Source organism: Oncorhynchus mykiss, chromosome 12 (genome assembly GCF_013265735.2).
Source record: "Oncorhynchus mykiss isolate Arlee chromosome 12, USDA_OmykA_1.1, whole genome shotgun sequence".
In the NCBI taxonomy this organism is placed as follows: domain Eukaryota; kingdom Metazoa; phylum Chordata; class Actinopteri; order Salmoniformes; family Salmonidae; genus Oncorhynchus; species Oncorhynchus mykiss.
This window is the reverse complement of record NC_048576.1, coordinates 62,990,450-63,013,660: the sequence shown is the minus strand read 5'-3', so window position 1 is coordinate 63,013,660 and position 23,211 is coordinate 62,990,450. Positions and strand designations below refer to the sequence as shown.

Below are 23,211 nucleotides of genomic sequence, written 5' to 3'. Positions count from 1 at the left end.
TAAAGTGACCAGATGGAATCCACAACTCAGAAAAAGGCACATGGCGGCCTGCTTGGAGTTTGCCAAAAGGCACATAAAGCACTCTCAGGTCATGAGAAACAAGATTATCTGGTCTGATGAAACCAATATTGATCTCTTTGGCCTGAATGCAATGTTAAAAAAATATATTAGAATTGGATTTGATTTTTTTACTTTTTTGGACTTGGAAAACTGTTGTGACCTTTTTTGCGTTTGGGATTTTATTTTTTTAATATTTTTTTCACCTTTATTTAACAAGGTAAGCTAGTTGAGAACAAGTTATCATTTACAACTGCGACCTGGCCAAGATAAAGCATAGCAGTGTGAACAGACAACAACACAGAGTTACACATGAAATAAACAAGTCAATAACAGAGTAGAAAAAAAAGACTCTATATACATTGTGTGCATAAGGCATGAGGAGGTAGGTGAATAATTACAATTTAGCAGATTAACACTGGAGTGATAAATGATCAGATGGTCATGTGCAGGTAGAGATACTGGTGTGCAAAAGAGCAGAAAAGTAAATGAATAAAAACGGGGATGAGGTAGGTAAATTGGGTGGGCTTTTTACCGATGGACTATGTACAGCTGCAGCGATCGGTTAGCTGCTCAGATAGCAGATGTTTAACCAGTTGCATCTCTAGGGGCGCTATTTCATTTTTGGATAAAAAACGTTCCCGTTTTAAGCGCGATATTTTGTCACGAAAAGATGCTCGACTATGCATATTCTTGACAGTTTTGGAAAGAAAACACTCTGAAGTTTCAGAATCTGCAAAGATTTTGTCTGTAAGTGCCCCAGAACTCATTCTACAGGCGAAACCAAGATGATACGTCAAACAGGAAATGAGCAGAATTTCTGAAGCTCTGTTTTCTAATGTCTCCTTATATGGCTGTGAATGCGACAGGAATAAGCTTAGACCTTCTGCCGTTTCCCCAAGATGTCGGCAGCATTGTGACGTATTTGTAGGCATATCATTGGAAGATTGACCATAAGAGACTACATTTTCCAAGTGTCCGCCTGGTGTCCTGCGTCGAAACTGGTGCGCAAAGCCATGTGCAAGTATTTTTCCATTTGATTGAGAGGGGAAACCATGCTTCCACGAACAATATATCATCGAAGAGATATGTGAAAAACACCTTAAGGATTGATTCTAAACAACGTTTGCCATGTTTTCAGTCGATATTATGGAGTTAATTTTGAAAAAAGTTCGCGTTTTGAGGACTGAATTTTCGGTTTTTTTTGGTAGCCAAATGTGATGTACAAAACGGAGCTATTTCTAATACACAAAGAATCTTTTTGGAAAAACTGAGCATCTGCTATCTAACTGAGAGTCTCCTCATTGAAAACATCTGAAGTTCTTCAAAGGTAAATTATTTTATTTGAAGGCTTTTATGTTTTTGTTGAAATGTTGCGTGCTGGATGCTAACGCTAATGCTAACGCTAAATGCTACGCTAGCTAGCTACTTTTACACAAATTATTGTTTTCCTATGGTTGAGAAGCATATTTTGAAAATCTGAGATGACAGTGTTTACAAAAGGCTAAGCTTGAGAGATGGCATATTTATTTCATTTCATTTGCGATTTTCATGAATAGTTAACGTTGCGTTATGGTAATGAGCTTGAGTCTGTATTCACGATCCCGGATCCGGGATCAGAAAGGTTAAAGATGGTGATGGAGATAAAAGTCCCCAACTTCAGCGATTTTTTTTATTTTTTTATTTTTTATTTTTTTTTGCAATTCGTTCCAGTCACAGGCAGCAGAGAACTGGAAGGAAAGGCGGCTAAATGAGGTGTTGGCTTTAGGGATGATCAGTGAGATCCACCTGCTGGAGCGCGTGCTACGGGTGCTACGGGGAGCTTTACCTAGCATGGACTTGTAGATGACCTGGAGCCAGTGGGTCTAGCGAGGGCCAGCCTACTAGAGCATACAGGTTGCAGAGGTGGGTGGTATAAGGTGCTTTAGTAACAAAACGGATGGCACTGTGATAAACTGCATCCAGTATGCTGAGTAGAGTATTGGAAGCTATTTTATAGATGACCTCGCCGAAGTCGAGGATCGGTAGGATAGTCAGTTTTACTAGGGTAAGTTTGGCGGTGTGAGTGAACGAGGCTTTGTTGCGGAATAGAAAGCCGACTCTAGATTTCATTTTAGATTGGAAATGTTTGATATGAGTCTGGAAGGAGAGTTTACAGTCTAGCCAGACACCTAGGTACTTATAGGTGTCCACATATTCTGGGTCGGAACCATTCAGGGTGGTGATGCTAGTCGGGCGTGCGGGTGCAGGCAGCGAACGGTTGAAAAGCATGCATTTGGTTTTACTAGCGTTTAAGAGCAGTTGGAGGCCACGGAAGGAGTGTTGTATGGCATTGAAGCTCGTTTGGAGGTTAGATAGCACAGTGTCCAAGGAAGGGCCAGAAGTATACAGAATGGTGTCGTCTGCGTATAGGTGGATCAGGGAATCGCCCGCAGCAAGAGCAACATCATTGATATATACAGAGAAAAGAGTCGGCCCGAGAATTGAACCCTGTGGCACCCCCATAGAGACTGCCAGAGGACCGGACAACATGCCCTCCGATTTGATACACTGAACTCTGTCTGCAAAGTAGTTGGTGAACCAGGCAAGGCAGTCATTCGAAAATCCGAGGCTACTGAGTCTGCCGATAAGAATATGGTGATTGACAGAGTCTATAGCCTTGGCCAGGTTGATGAAGACGGCTGCACAGTACTGTCTTTTATCGATGGCGGTTATGATATCGTTTAGTACCTTGAGCGTGGCTGAGGTGCACCCGTGACCGGCTCGGAATCCAGATTGCACAGCGGAGAAGGTACGGTGGGATTTGAGATGGTCAGTGACCAGTTTGTTGACTTGGCTTTCGAAGACCTTAGATAGGCAGGGCAGGATGGATATAGGTCTGTAACAGTTTGGGTCCAGGGTGTCTCCCCCTTTGAAGAGGGGGAGGACTGCGGCAGCTTTCCAATCCTTGGGGATCTCAGACGATATGAGAGGTTGAACAGGCTGGTAATAGGGGTTGCGACAATAGCGACGGATAGTTTCAGAAATAGAGGGTCCAGATTGTCAAGCCCAGCTGATTTGCACGGGTCCAGGTTTTGCAGCTCTTTCAGAACATCTGCTATCAGGATTTGGGTAAAGGAGAAGCTGGGGAGGCTTGGGCAAGTATCTGCCGGGGGGGGGGGGGGCTGTTGGCCGAGGTTGAAGTAGCCAGGAGGAAGGCATAGCCAGCCGTTGAGAAATGCTTGTTGAAGTTTTCGATTATCATGGATTTATTGGTGGTGACCGTGTTACCTAGCCTCAGTGCAGTGGGCAGCTGGGAGGAGGTGCTGTAGTTATCTATGGACTTTACAGTGTCCCAGAACTTTTTGGAGTTAGAGCTACAGGATGCAAATTTCTGCTTGAAAAAGCTGGCCTTTGCTTTCCTGACTGACTGCGTGTATTGGTTCCTGACTTCCCTGAACAGTTGCATATCGCAGGGGCTATTCAATGCTATTGCAGTCCGCCACAGGATGTTTTTGTGCTGATCGAGGGAAGTCAGGTCTGGAGTGAACCAAGGGCTATATCTGTTCCTAGTTCTGCATTTTTTAACGGCGCATGCTTATCTAAGATGGTGAGGAAGTTACTTTTAAAGAATGACCAGGCATCCTCAACTGACAGGATGAGGTCAATATCCTTCCAGGGTACCCGGGCCAGGTCGATTAGAAAGGCCTGAAGTGTTTTAGGGAGTGTTTGACAGTGATGAGGGGTGGTCGTTTGACTGCGGACCCATAGCGGATACAGGCAATGAGTTAGTGATCGCTGAGATCCTGGTTGAAGACAGCGGAGGTGTATTTGGAGGGCCAGTTGGTCAGGATAACGTCTATGAGGGTGCCCTTGTATGGATTTAGGGTTGTACCTGGTGGGTTCCTTGATGATTTGTGTGAGATTGAGGGCATCTAGCTTAGATTGTAGGACTGCCAGGGTGTTAAGCATATCCCAGTTTAGGTCACCTAAAAGAACAAACTCTGAAGCAAGATGGGGGGGGGGGGGCGATAAATTCACAAATGGTTTCCAGGGCACAGCTGGGAGCTGAGGGGGGTCGGTAGCAGGCGGCAACAGTGAGAGACTTATTTCTGGAGAGTCATTTTTAAAATTAGTAGTTCGAACTGTTTGGGTATGGACCTGGAAAGTATGACATTACTTTGCAGGCTATCTCTGCTGTAGACTGCAACTTCTCCCCCTTAGAACTGTCAATCTTGACGGAAAATGTTATAGTTGGGTATGGAAATCTCAGAATTTTTGGTGGCCTTCCTAAGCCAGGATTCAGACATGGCAAGGACATCAGGGTTGGCAGAGTGTGCTAAAGCAGTGAGTAAAACAAACTTAGGTAGGAGGCTTCTGATGTTGACATGCATAAAACCAAGGCTTTTTCGATCACAGAAGTCAACAAATGAGGGTGCCTGGGGACATGCAGGGCCTGGGTTTACCTCCACATCACCCGCGGAACAGAGGAGGAGTAGTATGAGGGTGCGGCTAAAGGCTATCAAAACTGGTTGCCTAGAGCATTGGGGACAAAGAATAAAAGGAGCGGATTTCTGTGCATGGTAGAATATATTCAGGGCATAATGCGCAGACAGGGGTATGGTGGGGTGCTGGTACAGCGGAGGTAAACCCAGGCACTGGGGGATGATAAGAGAGGTTGTATCTCTGGACATGCTGGTTGTAATGGGTGAGGTCACCGCATGTGTAGGAGGTGGGACAAAGGAGGTATCAGATGTATGAAGAGTGGAACTAGGGGCTCCATTGTAAACTAAAACAATGGTAACTAACCTGAACAACAGTATACAAGGCATATTGACATTTGAGAGAGACATGCAGCGAGGCATAAAGTAATCACAGGTGTTGATTTGGAGAGCTAGCTAAAACAACAGGTGAGACGACAACAGCAGGTGAAATGGCGATGAAGGATTAACTACACACAGAGCCTGAGTTCGCGCCTGGGGCCGACAGATAAAAATATAAATAAACAGAATGGAGTACCGTGATTAATGGACAGTCCAGCAGGCATCAGCTATGTAGCCAAGTGATCATAGTATCCAGGGGGCAGCAGTAGATGGAACCCGCCACTACGTTAGCAGGCGACAAGGCGTTTAAAGTTAGTGGCCCTACGACGGAGGCAGGTAGAAGGCACAGCGGATGGAGTATTCGTCGGCAGACCAGTCGTGGTGGCGGGGTGCCATGTCGAAAGGGAATCCAAGCCAGATGGTGGCGAAAGAGGTAATGTAGAATTTAGTTTAGTTTGCTGGCCGAGATAATAACGGCTAACTGGTGCTAGCTTCGTAGCAGTGGCGTTAGCCACTATAGCCAATCGGTAGCAGCGGTGATCCGGTGCCAAGGTCCAGAGTTTACAGCAGGGATCCGGTGGAGTATCGGGCTCTAGCCGTGTATGAGTGGGGTTCGGGTGAACAGCTGAGTAGGCCTGGGAGGTGGGCCTCAGGGATAGCTTTGGTACTGGGTGCCACGGTGAGCTAGCTAGCTGCAAGCTAGCTGTGAAGATCAGAAGTAGTGGTCCAGGGATTACGGCAGGAATCCGGCGTTGTTGTGGAGAGACAGTCCGATACTAGTAGACTGGCGAGTATTATCCAGGCTAAGAACAGGGCTGGTATGTGTGCAGAAGGTAAAAGCCGCTAGCAGTGGCTAACAATGACTGAATAGCTAATTAGCTGGTTAGCTTCTGGAGGTTCTTGAATGTGTTCTAAAATTAAAAATAATAGCGATACCGTATCACATTGGGTGAGGCAGGTTACCGGAAGGTAGAATCGAATTAAAAATCGAAAAGAGATTGAAAATAAAATTGAAATACATATATATATATTTTTTTTACCTTCTGCACAGATACCAGCCCTATATATATATATATATATATATATATATATATATATATATATATATATATATATATATATATATATATATATATATATATATATATATATATATATATATATATATATATATATATATATATATATATATATATATATATATATATATATATATATACAGTGCCTTGCGAAAGTATTCGGCCCCCTTGAACTTTGCGACCTTTTGCCACATTTCAGGCTTCAAACATAAAGATATAAAACTGTATTTTTTTGTGAAGAATCAACAACAAGTGGGACACAATCATGAAGTGGAACGACATTTATTGGATATTTCAAACTTTTTTTAACAAATCAAAAACGGAAAAATTGGGCGTGCAAAATTATTCAGCCCCTTTACTTTCAGTGCAGCAAACTCTCTCCAGAAGTTCAGTGAGGATCTCTGAATGATCCAATGTTGACCTAAAGGACTAATGATGATAAATACAATCCACCTGTGTGTAATCAAGTCTCCGTATAAATGCACCTGCACTGTGATAGTCTCTGAGGTCCGTTAAAAGCGCAAAGAGCATCATGAAGAACAAGGAACACACCAGGCAGGTCCGAGATACTGTTGTGAAGAAGTTTAAAGCCGGATTTGGATACAAAAATATTTCCCAAGCTTTAAACATCCCAAGGAGAAACTGTGCAAGCGATAATATTGAAATGGAAGGAGTATCAGACCACTGCAAATCTACCAAGACCTGGCCGTCCCTCTAAACTTTCAGCTCATACAAGGAGAAGACTGATCAGAGATGCAGCCAAGAGGCCCATGATTACTCTGGATGAACTGCAGAGATCTACAGCTGAGGTGGGAGACTCTGTCCATAGGACAACAATCAGTCGTATATTGCACAAATCTGGCCTTTATGGAAGAGTGGCAAGAAGAAAGCCATTTCTTAAAGATATCCATAAAAAGTGACGTTTAAAGTTTGCCACAAGCCACCTGGGAGACACACCAAACATGTGGAAGAAGGTGCTCGGTCAGATGAAACCAAAATTGAACTTTTTGGCAACAATGCAAAACGTTATGTTTGGCGTAAAAGCAACACAGCTGAACACACCATCCCCACTGTCAAACATGGTGGTGGTGGCAGCATCATGGTTTGGGCCTGCTTTTCTTCAGCAGGGACAGGGAAGATTGTTAAAATTGATGGGAAGATGGATGGAGCCAAATACAGGACCATTCTGGAAGAAAACCTGATGGAGTCTGCAAAAGACCTGAGACTGGGATGGAGATTTGTCTTCCAACAAGACAATGATCCAAAACATAAAGCAAAATCTACAATGGAATGGTTAAAAAATAAACATATCCAGGTGTTAGAATGGCCAAGTCAAAGTCCAGACCTGAATCCAAGGAAAGAACTGAAAACTGCTGTTCACAAATGCTCTCCATCCAACCTCACTGAGCTCGAGCTGTTTTGCAAGGAGGAATGGGAAAAAATGTCAGTCTCTCGATGTGCAAAACTGATAGAGACATACCCCAAGCGACTTACAGCTGTAATCGCAGCAAAAGGTGGCGCTACAAAGTATTAACTTAAGGGGGCTGAATAATTTTGCACGCCCAATTTTTCAGTTTTTGATTTGTTAAAAAAGTTTGAAATATCAAATAAATGTCGTTCCACTTCATGATTATGTCCCACTTGTTGTTGATTCTTCACAAAAAATACAGTTTTATATCTTTTATGTTTGAAGCCTGAAATGTGGCAAAAGGTCGCAAAGTTCAAGGGGGCCGAATACTTTCGCAAGGCACTGTGTGTGTGTGTGTGTGTGTGTGTGTGTGTGTGTGTGTACGTACACACACACACACACACACACGTGGCGGGTTCCCTGTTCCATCTACTGCTGACCCCTGGACAATATGATCACTTGGCTACATTGCTGATGCCTGCTGGACTGTTTCTTATTTGTGGTACAATATCTAATCAAATAGTAATAATTTTGAAATGGATAAGTACAGATCCTAATCTCAGCGATCCAAGGGGAAATTTCTTGAAAAATGACACTTGAGAATGTTTGGGTTAAATGTCAGTTTTGTGAGAATGACCCACGTGCATTAGAGGGAGACATAGGTGCCCTGTTCAAAGACCATTCCATTAAGCAATAACCAAAGAGAGAGCGCTACACGGTAAAACAGAATACAGAGTACAATATTAGAGCGAGAGAAATATAGAGCTACACAATCAAGAGAGACAAATGCTATATATATATATATATATATATATATATATATATATATATATATATATATATATATATATATATATATATATATATATATATATATATATATATATATATATATATATATATATATATATATATATATACACAGTGAGGCAAAAAAGTATTTAGTCAGCCACCAATTGAGCAAGTTCTCCCACTTAAAAAGATGAGAGGCCTGTAATTTTCATCATAGGTACACTTCAACTATGACAGACAAAATTAGGGGGGAAAAAACAGAAAATCACATTGTAGGATTTGTAATGAATTTATTTGCAAATTATGGTGAAAAATAAGTATTTGGTCAATAACAAAGGTTTATCTCAACACTTTGTTATATACCTTTTGTTGGCAATGACAGAGGTCAAATGTTTTCTGTAAGTCTTCACAAGGTTTTCACACACTGTTGCTGGTATTTTGGCCCATTCCTCCATGCAGATCTCCTCTAGAGCAGTGATGTTTTGGGGCTGTTGCTGGGCAACACGGACTTTCAACTCCCTCAAAATGTTCTATGGGGTTGAGATCTGGAGACTGGCTAGGCCACTCCAGGACCTTGAAATGCTTCTTACGATGCCACTCCTTTGTTGCCCGGGCGGTGTTTTTGGGATCATTGTCATGCTGAAAGACCCAGCCACGTTTCATCTTCAATGCCCTTGCTTATGGAAGGAGGTTTTCACTCAAAATCTCATGATACATGGCCCCATTCATTATTTCCTTTACACGGATCAGTCGTCCTGGTCTATTTGCAGAAAAACAGCCCCAAAGCATGATGTTTCCACCCCCATGCTTCACATTAGGTATGTTGTTCTTTGGATGCAACTCAGCATTCTTTGTCCTCCAAACACGACGAGTTGAGTTTCTACCAAAAAGTTATATTTTGGTTTCATCTGACCACATGACATTCTCCCAATCTTCTTCTGGATCATCCAAATGCTCTCTAGCAAACTTCAGACGGGCCTGGACATGTACTGGCTTAAGCAGGGGGACACGTCTGGCACTGCAGGATTTGAGTCCCAGGCGGCGTAGTGTGTTACTGATGGTAGGCTTTGTTACTTTGGTCCCAGCTCTCTGCAGGTCATTCACTAGGTCCCCCCGTGTGGTTCTGGGATTTTTGCTCACCGTTCTTGTGATCATTTTGACCCCACGGGGTGAGATCTTGCGTGGAGCCCCAGATCAAGGTAGATTATCAATGGTCTTGTATGTCTTCCATTTCCTAATAATTGCTCCTACAGTTGATTTCTTCAAACCAAGCTGCTTACCTATTGCAGATTCAGTCTTCCCAGCCTGGTGCAGGTCTACAATTTAGTTTCTGGTGTCCTTTGACAGCTCTTTGGTCTTGGCCATAGTGGAGTTTGGAGTGTGACTGTTTGAGGTTGAGGACAGGTGTCTTTTATACTGATAACAAGTTCAACCAGGTGCCATTAATACAGGTAACGAGTGCAGGACAGAGGAGCCTCTTAAAGAAGAAGTTACAGGTCTGTGAGAGCCAGAAATCTTGCTTGTTTGTAGGTGACCAAATACTTATTTTCCACCATAATTTGCAAATAAATTCATTAAAAATCCTATGTGATTTTCAGGATTTTTTTTCTTCTCGTTTTCTGTCATAGTTGAAGTGTACCTATGATGAAAATTACAGGCCTCATCTTTTTAAGTGGGAGAACTTGCACAATTGGTGGCTGACTAAATACTTTTTTTGCCCCTGTGTGTGTGTGTGTGTGTGTGTGTGTGTGTGTGTGTGTGCAGTAGAGTAAGACACACAGAGAGAATGCAATTAAGCAGGAAAGAAAATAAACTAGTTATTAATCAAGTCAGAAAGATCGGCAGACAGAAAATGTATGAAATTTCTGCCTCGGTAATACTCAGTAGACTAAATTTCCCTGCCCCGAGGCATGTACACCGAAATATTAGTAATTCTCTCAGCAATAAATCACAGCATAGTAATTGAGAGGAGAAAGAAATGTGAACAGAAGAGACATGTAAAGGCTAGGGATTAGTGAAAAGAATATAAAATAATTGAGAAACAATAGCCAGAAAGACTAGTGTTGGAAGATAAATTGTCGAGTTTATTATTTTAATCATGCCCACAGCTGGCAGCATCCAAGTAATCATCAATTCGGAGCGCAGCTCCTTGCAACCAGATCTTAATTCCCATGGTCAATTTGGATAGATATTCGATATCCCTATGGGGCTATTTAGGACCATCAGTATTACCCAACGTACATGGGACAAGGTCAATATCGCAATTTCTATGACTTAACTCAAACCAACTATAAAGTGTATGAATACATATAAAACATATATAAATAATTTGAGGCAACTTAAAGATGTGCAACATAAAAAATATTGTTCCATTTACTGGCTAGCTAGCGAGGCAGGCTAGCTAACGTTTTAGTTAGCGCTAGCTACCGCATTGCAACTTAGGTCGTAGCTCATACAAGTTTGTGTATTGTCCAGATACTGCTAGCTAGCTAGCTAGCTAGCTACAGGCTAGGTCATGTTGGCTAGATAGCTAACACTACCCTACAAGTTGGATTTGCAAGTTAATTTGTAGCTTATACAATTTGTATTGCCTAGGGCAAAACAAAATAATGGTGGCAGTTAACTCAGGTTTGAGTCTGACTAATACAGTGAACTAGGAACAACAATTTGGCGCTAGAGTCAGTCTACATCTGTAACGCATAGAAAGTTACCACACCCACATAGTGGCTATATCGTAAACATTCATGAAAACAAAAAGGAGCTTTTTGGTCTTAATTTAAGGTTAGTCATCAGGTTAAAGGTTAGTAGTGTGGTTAAGGTTAGGGTTAAGGTTTAAAAGCTAATTGTAGAAATGGTTGCCCTGTATGACTTTGTGGCTGTGGTATGAAGTGATGACCTAGATTTAGCTTGGACCGAGTTACTGCACTGATGACTGAGGCGGTGCTGCCAACTCTCATGCATTGGGTGTGAGACATGCAATTTGACCCTCTTCTCACACTCATAAGCCACACCTCTTATTTATCACGCATTGACAAAATGACTGCAATCATTTTCTAATTAATCCAGTGCGTTACCTTTTCAACTGTGCCTCCAAATCGTAATCATAACCACCATTTATTAAGGAAATCAGTGCTCTGTGTTTGTGTGGGACCGACCAGTATCACCAACGGTCGTCGATGGGGAGACCAGAATTAGGTAGGTTTAGTCTGAACTGTTGAAACTGTTTGTTTGTCAGATATCACCTATCCTAACTGCCATTGGTAATAGAACATTGACAGTGTATGTGTTCACAGATGCATCTATGGAGCCAGCACATGGAGACTTTGTAAGATGATGTGATGAAGTCCAGACTGACAGATGGGTTTGATACTGATGTTTGTAAATGGAGAGACTCCTGCACTCGGCATTAAACTTTTACTAGACACAACTTACTTGTATTGTCTTTTACTTCTTTTTGAACTGCCCGAGTTCCCAAAAGCATCTGGCAATTACACTGCTACAGTTAGTGCGTAGCCTAAGCTTTAGGGCCTAACGCCAGATAAAAAAAGAATGAAAGAAAAACCTCAATGTAGCCTACAGATATGAATTGCACAAGACTAATACATTTCTGGGTTTTTAAATGCATTTTTATTTTTATTCATCCCGCCCGTCCTTCATCCACACAATATTTCATGACTTAAACCCGCCCGCCACGCGGACATCGAGTCAAACCCGCGCATCGCTTGTGTGTGTGTCAATGTTTCCGTTAGTTGGTAAATGACAGATTTTGGCCAGAAAAAAAAATATGAAAAGCTAATAAATAAAATTGTTGCCATCCACATTAAATGGGAGAGAAACTTTGTTAATTCGCTGATGGAAATACATTTGATGGTCATACTTAAAAGTCTATAGGTCCATTTGCATAATTTAGTGGAATTAAATTGGCACTTGTGTATTTTCGTTACTCTTCATGTAGTAAAACATTCAGGTTTCAAACAATTGTCTTTGTTTTCAAAATGCATAGCCTTCTGCCTCCAGCCCACATTGTAATGTGGGAGACACGCTGATAGCCTGACTTCTGTTAAGATGAATTACCATAATCTAAATGTGATTGATGACATTCTGAGCATCCTGAGTAGACGGCCCTAATGGGTTACGCACCCAACGAATATGGGTCTGGTAAATTTCTCAAATTAACGGTCAATTCAAATCTTCCATGTCTCTCTCCCGGCAGTGATGTTCTATGGAGAGTGAGCAAGGCTTGACCTGAAATCACACACGCGCCATCTACTGTCAAAGCAACAGAAGTGAAGTGATTACTGGGGAAACGGTCTATTTTCTGTCTTTGTTTAGTAGAGCTGTCCTGACCAGTAATCTCATTTGCAACATTGATACAGTAGAGATCTACTATATCTATATCAATCAGTCGTGGCCAAAAGTTATGAGAATGACACACAAAGTAATTTCTAGAGTTTGCTGCTTCAGTGTCTTTAGATATTTTTGTCAGATGTTACTATGGAATACTGAAGTATAATTACAAGCATTTCATAAGTGTCAAAAGCTTTTATTGACAATTACATGAAGTTGATGCAATATTTGAGAGTCAATATTTGCAGTGTTGACCCTTTTTTTTTTTTTCAAGACCTCTGCAATCCGCCCTGGCATGCTGTCAATTAACTTCTGGGCCACATCCTGACTGATGGCAGCCCATTCTTGCATAATCAATGCTTTGAGTTTGTCAGAATTTGTGGGTTTTTGTTTGTCCACCCACCTCTTGAGGATTGACCACAAGTTCTCAATGGGATTAAGGTCTGGGGGGTTTCCTGACCATGGACCCAAAATATTGATGTTTTTGCTCTTTGGCAAGGTGCTCCATCATGCTGGATAAGGCATTGTTCATAACTAAACTATTCCTGGATGGTTGGGAGAAGTTGCTCTCGGAGGATGTGTTGGTACCATTCTTTATTCATGGCTGTGTTCTTAGGCAAAATTGTGAGTGAGCCCACTCCCTTGGCTGAGAAGCAACCCCACACATGAATGGTCTCAGGATGCTTTACTGTTGGCATGACACAGGACTGATGGTAGCGCTCAACTTGTCCTCTCCGGACAAGCTTTTTTTCCGGATGCCCCAAACAATCGGAAAGGGGATTCATAAGAAAATATGACTTTACCCCAGTCCTCAGCAGTCCAATCCCTGTACCTTTTGCAGAATATCAGTCTGCCCCTGATCTTTTTCTTGGAGGGAAGTGGCTTCTTTGCTGCCCTTCTTGACGCCAGGCCATCCTCAAAGTCTTCGCCTCACTGTGAGTGCAGATGCACTCACACCTGCCTGTTGCCATTCCTAAGCAAGCTCTGTACTGGTGGTGCCCCGATCCCACAGCTGAATTAACTTCAGGAGACCGTCCTGGCGCTTGCTGGACTTTCTTGGATGCCCTGAAGCTTTCTTCACAACAATTGAACCGCTCTCCTTGAAGTTCTTGATGATCCGATAAATGGTTGATTTAGATGCAATCTTACTGGCAGCAATATCCTTGCCTGTGAAGCCCATTTTGTGCAAAGCAATGATGACGGCACGTTTCCGTGCAGGTAGCCATAACTGAAGCTTCCGGTCTGTTATTCGAACTCAATCAGCATGACGGAGTGATCTCCAGCCTTGTCCTCGTCAACACTCACACCTGTCACGAGAGAATCACTGACATGAGTGGAAATGTTTTTTGGGGGATTCAGTTCATTTGCATGGCAAAGAGGGACTTTGCAATTAATCTGATCACTCTTCATAACATTCTGGAGTATATGCAAATTGCCATCATACAAACTGAGGCAGCAGACTTTGAAAATTAATATTTGTGTCATTCTCAACTTTTGGCCACGACTGTTCGTACGTACATGCATGCATGCATGCATGCATACATACATACATACATACATATATTTAGTCCAGTGTTCTCAATGAACCTGTCTTGCCACACCCCCCTTTTTCCATTCCAGATGTTTCATCTCTTTCAAAGCATTGATTAAATTAGGTATAGGTCACTAAACATTAGCTTGTTCAGTGTTTGACTAATGCATTGATCAGCAATGGAGCCATTGGATATTGAGTCGACGTGTGATGTTGCGCAATACCTTGATCCTAGATGACACAAGTCTGACCGTGACACTGTATGCAGGCAAACCAGTTTACACACACAACACAGGCAGGACACACACTTAACATAGGTTAAAGGGGCAATCTGGGATATTTACTGCTGCTCATTGGTCATTTCAGTTGAAGATACAAACCCATTGATTCTTGAAGAATATAACTTATTAAAGTCACATGAGCTTAGTTCAACTGTCTTACACTATCATAAACCAAAATATAAGCTTGTTTTACTCTTTGTCATTTGATTTTGTGTAGAAACTATGTATAGCTTTTAAAATATTTATTTGTATTATCATATTGATTTCATGAGCTATCAGTCCTTGGCTCCATAGCGCCATCTATGAAAGTTAACCAAGTTGAGGGACTGCAGTTGGGCTGCAACACAAACTCAGAATTGTGGCTTTTTGAGGCTAAGCATTGTAAATCCGTTAGCCAGGGACTAGCCGCTCACTCAGGACGCGGTTTCCAGAAAAGCTCAAAGGAAAAGTTTCCTAGACAAATGGTTTCTAGAACATTCTCATACACACATGGCCTGCACTGTCACCAGCTTTTAGTCATACCTCCTGTAACTGAGTTGTAGCTATACTGAACAAAAATAGAAACGCAACCATTTCAAAGATTTTACCAAAAATTAAATCTAGAATCGGCTTCCTATATCGCAACAAAGCATCCTTCACTCTAACATACTCTCGTAAAACTGACCATCCTACCGATCCTCGACTTTGGTGGTGTTATCTATAAAATAGCCTCCAACACTCTACTCAACAAACTGGATGCAGTCGATCACAGTGCCATCTGTTATCTGTTTTGGCACCAAAGCCCCATACACTACCCACCATTGCAACCTGTACGCTCTCGTTGGTTGGCCCTCGCTTCATACCTGTCGCCAAACCCACTGGCTACAGGTTATCTACAAGTCTCTGCTAGGTAAAGCCCCGCCTTATCTCAGCTCACTGGTCACCATAGCAGCACCCACTTGTAGCACGCGCTCCAGCAGGTATATCTCACTGGTCACCCCCAAAGCCAATTCCTCATTTGGTCGTCTTTCCTTCCAGTTCTCTGCTGCCCATGACTGGAACGAATTGCAAAAATCTCTGAAGCTGGAGACTCAAATCTCCCTCACTAGCTTTAAGCACCAGCTGTCAGAGCAGTTTACAGATCACTGCACCTGTACATAACCTATCTGTAAACAGCCCATCTATCTACCTACCTCATCCCCATACTGGTATTTATTTATTTTGCTCCTTTGCACTCCAGTATCTCTACCTGCACATTCATCTTCTGCCGATCTACCATTCCAGTGTTTAATTGCTATATTGTAATTACTTCGCCACCATGGCCCATTTATTTCCTTAACTTACGTCATTTGCACTCACTGTATATATACTTTTTGTTTTCTTTTGTTCTACTGTAATATTGACTATGTGTTGTTTATTCCATGTGGAACACTGTTGTATGTGTTGAATTGCTACGCTTTATCTTGGCCAGGTCGCAGTTGCAAATGAGAACTTGTTCTCAACTAGCCTACCTGGTTAAATAAAGGTGAAATAAATAAATACAAAATTAAAAAAGATTTTACTGAGTTACAGTTCATATAAGGAAATCAGTCAATTTAAATAAATTCACAAAAAGCCCTAATCTATGGATGCCACAAGACTGGGAAGGGGCATAGCCATGGGTGGGCCTGAGAGGGCATAGGCCCACCCGCTGGGGAGCCGGGCCCAGCCAGTCAGAATGAGTTTTTCCACACAAAATGGCTTTAGAGACAGAAATGCTCCCCAGTTTCATCTGTTGTCCGGGTGGCTGTTCTCAGACGATCACACCGGTGAAGAAGCCGGATGTGGAAGTCCTGGGCTGGCCTGGTTACACGTGGTATGTGGTTACGAGGCCGGTTGGACGCACTGCCAAATTCTCTAAAACGATGTTGGAGGCGGCTTATGGTAGAAAAACGACATTAAATTATCTGGGGGACAGTCCTACAGTCAGCATTCCAATTGCACGTTCCCTCAACTTAAGACATCTGTGGCATTGTGTTGTCTGACAAAACTGCACATTTAGTGGCCTTTTTTGTCCCCAGCACAAGGTGCACCTGTGTAATAATGATCATGCTGTTTAATCAGCTTCTTGATGTGCCACCTGTCAGGTGGATGGATTATCTTGGCAAATTAGAAATGTTCACTAACAGGGATGTAGACAAATCTGTGCACAAGATGTGAGAAATAAGCTTTTTGTGAGTATGGAAACATTTTGATATTTTATTTCAGCTCCTGAAACATGGGAGCAACACTTTACATGTTGCGTTTTATATTTTTGTTCAGTGTATTTAACTAGAGGGGATGACAACTGTCATGAATTATTTATTGCTCTCCAAAACATTTGAAAGCCATCCTTTCAGTTGAATGGTTTCAGTAGAATTGATCAGCTATTAATAAACCTTTTAGATATTACAGCTATTATAAATTCATAAAAGGTTACCAGTGGTCTCATAATGCATTTGTTCCCTACTATATGTTGTATATTTTATGTCTCTAATTTCTCTGTTTGTCCCCTCACAGGTTTCAGCTGGGTCTCCTCTTCTCAGCACATCACGTGCTAGCCTCTAGAACCAGGGGTGGGCCTGCCCCGCCGATGTTCCACACAACCATCTCCGGGGAACGCTTCACCGCTGCCGTCCATCGATGGCCGTCGTTTGACGGGGCCAACTGCGAATGCTGAGCAGGCTAGTGAGGTTGGGGCCCGCCCTCAGTCTCCGCTCATTGGCTGTTGGATGGAATTAAGGTGAATGGAGCCCATTTCCAACGTCGAGGACCCCAACTCATCAGAGGGAGATGAGAAACGGTCAGTCCATGTTCCTCCCTGTTCCCTGGTGTGTACGAGCGGGATTTCTGTGTGTGGGTTTGTCCATAACATTTCAGATACACAATACACCACTTAGTTCATCCCAAATTATTTTTTAACACTGCCTCTGGGGATTGCATACAAGTGTGTCCTATGTTCAGAGGACGAGTTAGACGTTATATAATGCAATTTCATGTATAAATCTAGAGACGAAGCAAATGTCTCACCATTGTCATTGTAAAGAGGTGTTCTACACACAAACACTGGCATGGACGCACCCACACCATGGATCTACCGCAAACACAATGTAAAAATGAGGGGAGGAATGTAGAGGGAGTTGTAGGGAAGCGTTGCCTCCTGCCCAACACGTGCGCTCACATGCGCGGCGCCTTCCTTCTCATTAAATGTGAAGATGCTGAATTTATCCAGCGAATTGGAGTCCCGTTTTTAAATGAGCACAGACGGCGGTAGAGAAATGCACACGTTAGATGTTAAATCTGTGTGTGTCGAATGTACTGTATTTTATATGTTAGTGAAGGGATGTATTGGTTATAGGTCTATACTACAGAGGATGTGGTGAAGGTGTATGGTGTTTATGTGTGTGTGTGTGTCCACTGTGCAGGGATTAACAGAACAGAGTGTAGGATTAGGAGTGTGGGGGCAGATGGAATGGCAGGAAAGCAAACTCAGGACAACTCAGGACACATCAATATGTGACGCCAGCAGGGGATTGTCTCTGGCATGTCGCTATTTATGTCTCTGTGTATGTTTGTGTGTGTGTGAGTTGCTGTTTTGTGTGTGTGTGGAGGATGTCTGTGCACGTGTCCTTGTGTGAGCTGCCTCATGCACCCCCCCCCCCCCCTGTGATCTCTGAGTCACTCAGCTTTTTGGTCTCTCACACACACACACACACACACACACAAGAGCCCTGGGGCAATCACAGCGACGCCGCTACTGTGTGTGTGCCCATGCGTGTGTGCACATTAGGATTAACTCTAGAGAGCAGCAGTCTAGAGTTCTCTTCTCAGGGAGGTTTGGCGCCCACCACATAAATTCACTTACCAGATTTAATTTAATAAGGAGTGTGAAAAAGAATGAAGCGGTGATGAATTCAAATCTATTCAGGGGCCTTGCTTATCCACTCTGAAGATCAACAACGGAACCAAAGAGTCCTCAAGCTGTTTCAAATTCAAACCTTTGTTATTCGTTAACTTCAGGTACAAGTGGACATTGATTTTAGGGTCGGTATCTACAGTAACTTCATGCATTGATCAATATACTCTTTCAGCATCACTTTAGATCAGGGCTGTCCAACCATGTTCTTGGAGAGCTACCCTCCTGTCTGTTTTCGCTCCAATCCCAGTTGTAACTAACCTGATTTCAGTTTATCAACCAGCTAATTATTAGTCTTGTGCGCTAGATTAGGGTTGGAGCAAATACCTGCAAGACGGTAGCTCTCCAGGAACAGGGTTGGAGAGCCCTGCTTTAGATAATGCATTATCGAATATTCATATCTATTATCTAGATAAGTGAAGTAAAATAATTACATTTCTCAATACTCAACTTGCCTTCCTAGACTATGACCTCACGTGTCCTGTAAAATGGGGTCAGTGTTTTAACTTGATGCACACAATGCTCTGAGACCAGGTTGTCTTCCCATCAGACTCGGTCCTCAAACACTATGTTCTGAATTGCAACAACAAGCCTGTTTACTATTCACAAGCTTTTTCCTGCAAGGGTGACGTCCTAGCACCGTGTGTCCGTGGGTGTGTGCACGTGTACACGTGCGTGCTCGTTTATTGACAAATGTTTGACCTGATGGGCTGGTCAGTGACCGAGAGAATATTGTAATGTTTATGCATGTTAGTTTACTAAATGTTTAACATGGTTTACTTTATCGCAGAGCACATCACAGCCAGATAGTGACATCAGCTACTAGTCATATCAGTGATGCCAGTGTGTGTCATCACAGCCTTGATTACCGAAAGCTGTGCAGTCCAAGAACCCAGCCTAGTTAATAGGCAGACACACACACCGGACTTATGAGTGAATAGGTAGCTCAGGGACAGGACTAGATGCATAAGGTAAAGAGGATCTGTGAAAAGGAACCAGCCAGCTGACCGTTAACCTGATCTCAATGTAATGAAAGGTACAGTGAAGAAACAAATGTTTGGCCAGTCAGTCGTTTGATACGTCTTGACAACCATCTTAAACCTTGACTAGACCCATTACATATAAAGGTATCTAAGCAACTGTAAGGCCTTAAAAAGTATGTCCTGTTCCCTGATGTGGTTTATATCTACACTACATGACCAAAAGTATGTGGACACCTGCTCGTCAAACATCTCATTCCAAAATCATGGGCATTAATATGGAGTTGGTCCTCCCCCCCTTGCTGCTATAAAAAAGCCTCCACTCTTCTGGGAGGCTTTCCACTAGATGTTGGAACATTGCTGCAGGGATTTGCTTCCATTAAGCAACAAGAGCGTTAGTGAGGTCGGGCATTGATGCCTGGCTCGCATTCGGCGTTACAATTCATCCCAAAGATATTCGATGGTGTTGATTTCAGGTTAGTCAAGTTCTTCCACACTGATCTCGACAACCCATTTCTGTATGGACCTCGATTTGTGCACGGGGGCATTGTCATGCTGAAAAAAGAAAGGGCCTTCCACAAACTGTTGCCACAAAATTAAAGTACAGAATCATCTAGAATGTCATTGTATGCTGTAGCGTTAAGATTGCCCTTCACTGGAACTAAGGGTCCTAGCTCAAACCATGAAAAATAGCCCCAGATCATTATTCCTCCTCCACCAAACTTTAAAGTCAGCACTGTGCATTCAGGCGGATAGCGTTCTCCTGGCATCTGCCAAACCTAGATTCATCCAGATGGTGAAGCGTGATTCATCACTTCAGAGAACGCATTTATGCTGCTCCAGAGTCCAATGGCGGCGAGCTTTACACCACTCCAGCGACACTTGTCATTGCGCATGGTGATCTTAGGCTTGTGGGCGCCTGCTTGGCCATGGAAACCCATTTCATGAAGCTCCTGAAAAACAGTTTTTTGCTGACGTTGCTTCCAGAGGCAGTTTGGAATCCGGTAGTGATTGTTGCAACCGAGGACAGAATTTTTTTTATGCGCTTCAGCACTCGGCGGACCCGTTCTGTGAGCTTGTGTGACCTACCACTTCGCACCTGAGCCGTTGTTGCACAGAGAGAACCTAACAAGATCCTGAGGCCCATTGTCATGCCATTCATCCGCCTCATCACCTCATGTTTCAGCATAATGCTCGTCCCCATGTCGCTAACTAACTCTATGCAAAGGAGACATGTTGCGCTGCAGGAGGCAAATAGTGGTCACTGGTTTTCGGATCTACGTCCCTTCCTTTTTTTTTTGAAAGGTATCTGTGACTAATGGATGCATATCTTTATTCCTAGTCGTGTGAAATATATAGATTAGGCCCTCATTAATTCATTTCAATTGACTGATTTCCTTATATGATCTGTAACTCTGTAAAATCTTAAATTGTCACGCTGCGTCATATTTTTGTTCAGTGTGTATATAAAAATCTGCTTGTGTTTCAGTTTGTGGTTTCCCTAAATTCAACCCGGCAGTGAGCTTCAAAACACTGAAAACGAAGAGCCATTGATTAAACCCATTGATATTATTGATCAAACAAACACATTTACCTATCTTTATTTTCCTTTGTAACACCATTAAAAGACAACCAGTCATTTAGATGTAGCTCACTGGAATACTTACCAAGTGTTACCATAATAAAGTCACAACATGTTAGCTGTGGGTCCCATTGTATTCTACAATCTCCATGATTATATAAGCAAAGCCTCTGTGACTTGGGATTGTAGAACAAGTCATTCTGAGGAGGAGGAGGAGGACTGAGGGATTTTGAGAAGGGATGGAACAGGGAGAGGTGTCTTCTAAACCTCTGTCACATGAGGTGATAGTTATCACTAATTGGCTGTCATCGGGGGGGGGGGGGGGGGGTCGTCAACAGATGAAAGCATGAGCGAGAGAGAGAGAGGGGGAAGCATCGAGCGAGAGGTTGGGAAGTGAAAGCAAAGTAACGTACTCCCTGCCAGAAAAGGAGGGAGTGAGAGAGAGAGTACTGAGGGCTGAAGCACCCAGCGAACATCACAGCATCCCAGATACTGTACCGAGAGGATCGCTCTGGAAAGATATACTATACAGATCTCTCAGGGGGATATACAGACGACAGCCATGCATATTCTGCAGCCCTATTGCATCAACAGGTGTGTCTCTGTGTGTGTCTCTGTGTGTGTCTCTGTGTGTGTCTCTGTGTGTGTCTCTGTGTGTGTCTCTGTGTGTGTCTCTGTGTGTGTGAGCTTATGACAGCAAAAGCCAAGTTGACCACAGTGTATTTGAAATGTAGTTGAACGTTCTTGCTTTAAGCGCACCTTTACTGTGAAAGAAATGGAAGACAATCTAGATTGCATCATCACATTTGAAAAGGAGGAGAGACCATTTTGGGATTAACATATCTCTGATGGAGAAGGGGAGCGGGGACCGGGAGAGGGAGAGAGATTGAATGGAGAAAAGGGGTAGAGAGGGGACAAGTAGAGGAGTATAGAGGAGAGAGGACGGAGAATCTCTTATCACTGAACTCACATTGAAGGCAATGTGCTAAGCCAATCCTAATGACTCCAACTGTAACTTGATGTTATATAACGATAGACCAGTCATTTAGATGAAGCACAATTTAAGAGGATGCTTGACGGAAGTTGATCTGTAAAACTGTCATACATGTACGAATGATGGTGTCAAGGGAATTAGTCTCTTGTGACGCCTGTACGTGCGTGTGTGGTTAAATGAATGCCCTGGCGCTGTACCCTCCACAGAACACTTGAGGCTGGGCGAATGGTGGTGGTTAGGTGGTGTTAGGGAGTGACCGTATCACATTCACCATGTCAGAGAGGATATGCGTAGAGAAAGACACGGGGACTTCGTCCAGCAAAGTGAAAGAGCTCTCTGATTCCAAGAAAACATGTCCTTATGAAAGCAGCCTGATTCCGCGATTAGCTTATCTTGTGAAAGGAAGCGTGAGTACAGTGGTCAGCCTCCTAAGGGGAGCAGCAACACACGTCAATGACTTTGATGTTAAAATGAAACCGAAATACCCAAATAGATGTGTTGTAACATTGGGTATCAACTGATGGTAATGTGTGTATCGTGTGCTAGGAAAAACCTCAGTTTTCTAAGTGGAAGTGAGTTTTGTGATCCAGTTGCACACCTTTCTCTTTCTAGCTCTCCCCTCTGTTTCTATGGTCTCTCTCTAACACTCTCGCTCTCCCTCAGTACCTCTCCCTCATGTCTTTTCAGGCAGTAGTCCAGATGTTGTATGCCTGGTGTATGTTTTGTGAGGTCACTAAAATGGTCATGTCATGTGGATTACATATAGGAACCAGGTTACTGTGAGCCTAGTAACTGAATAGCATTAGGCAATTTTCAGAATAATATGTTGTTCGGGGGATGGGAGGTAGTTTGTCCTGTCAATGAAATGGTAATCGGCTTGTGAAGAGATTTGTATGGCTGCCCTGCTTTGTAGTGGTCTTGTTTTGGTGCTGGGATTTTTAGTTACAGGGCAGATTGGTTGGTGGAATGTTATTTAAAGGTGCTGGTTGTGTGTTCGATTGGAAAAAGTTACATTCTCCATTTCTCTATCTATCCTCTGTCTCTATCACTCTCTTTATCCATCCTCCTCTCTCTCCCTACCCTTCTGTCTGTCTGTTTCTGTCTCTCTTTGTTTCTGTCTCTCTCCCTCCCTCTCTCTCCAGGTGGCCTGATGGTCCAAAAAGGAAGAGAAAGAACAGCACATGTTCGGTGAAGAGCATGTCTGGTAAGTTTGTGTACAAAGCCATTGGCCACCATTCCTCAGTTAAGGACAAGTCGATGCTCATTTACAAATGGTTGTATCATGTAGCTGTTCTAAGCACTTACACTCTAGCCACTCAGCCACATACTTTGGATACCCTTCTATAAAGCTTTTTTTTTTATTTTTATGAGGGCGGGACAGCATTCCTAGGTGGTCAGATGGTTAGTATTTATTTTCTCTACTTAAACCATATGGTGTATTACAG

At 42.9% G+C, this 23,211-nt stretch overlaps 1 protein-coding gene across 1 annotated transcript in view; it reads left to right on the top strand.

Annotated features, from left to right (window-relative positions):
- LOC110537966 (thyroid hormone receptor alpha) overlaps window positions 1-23,211 on the top strand; it is a 116,743-nt gene that overhangs the window by 66,848 nt on the left and 26,684 nt on the right. The window contains exons 3-4 of the mRNA XM_021624454.2: window positions 16,815-17,097; window positions 22,909-22,970. Coding sequence (XP_021480129.1) covers window positions 17,042-17,097; window positions 22,909-22,970 — 118 coding nt within the window. The 5' untranslated portion in view covers window positions 16,815-17,041. The remainder of the gene's footprint in view (window positions 1-16,814; window positions 17,098-22,908; window positions 22,971-23,211) is intronic.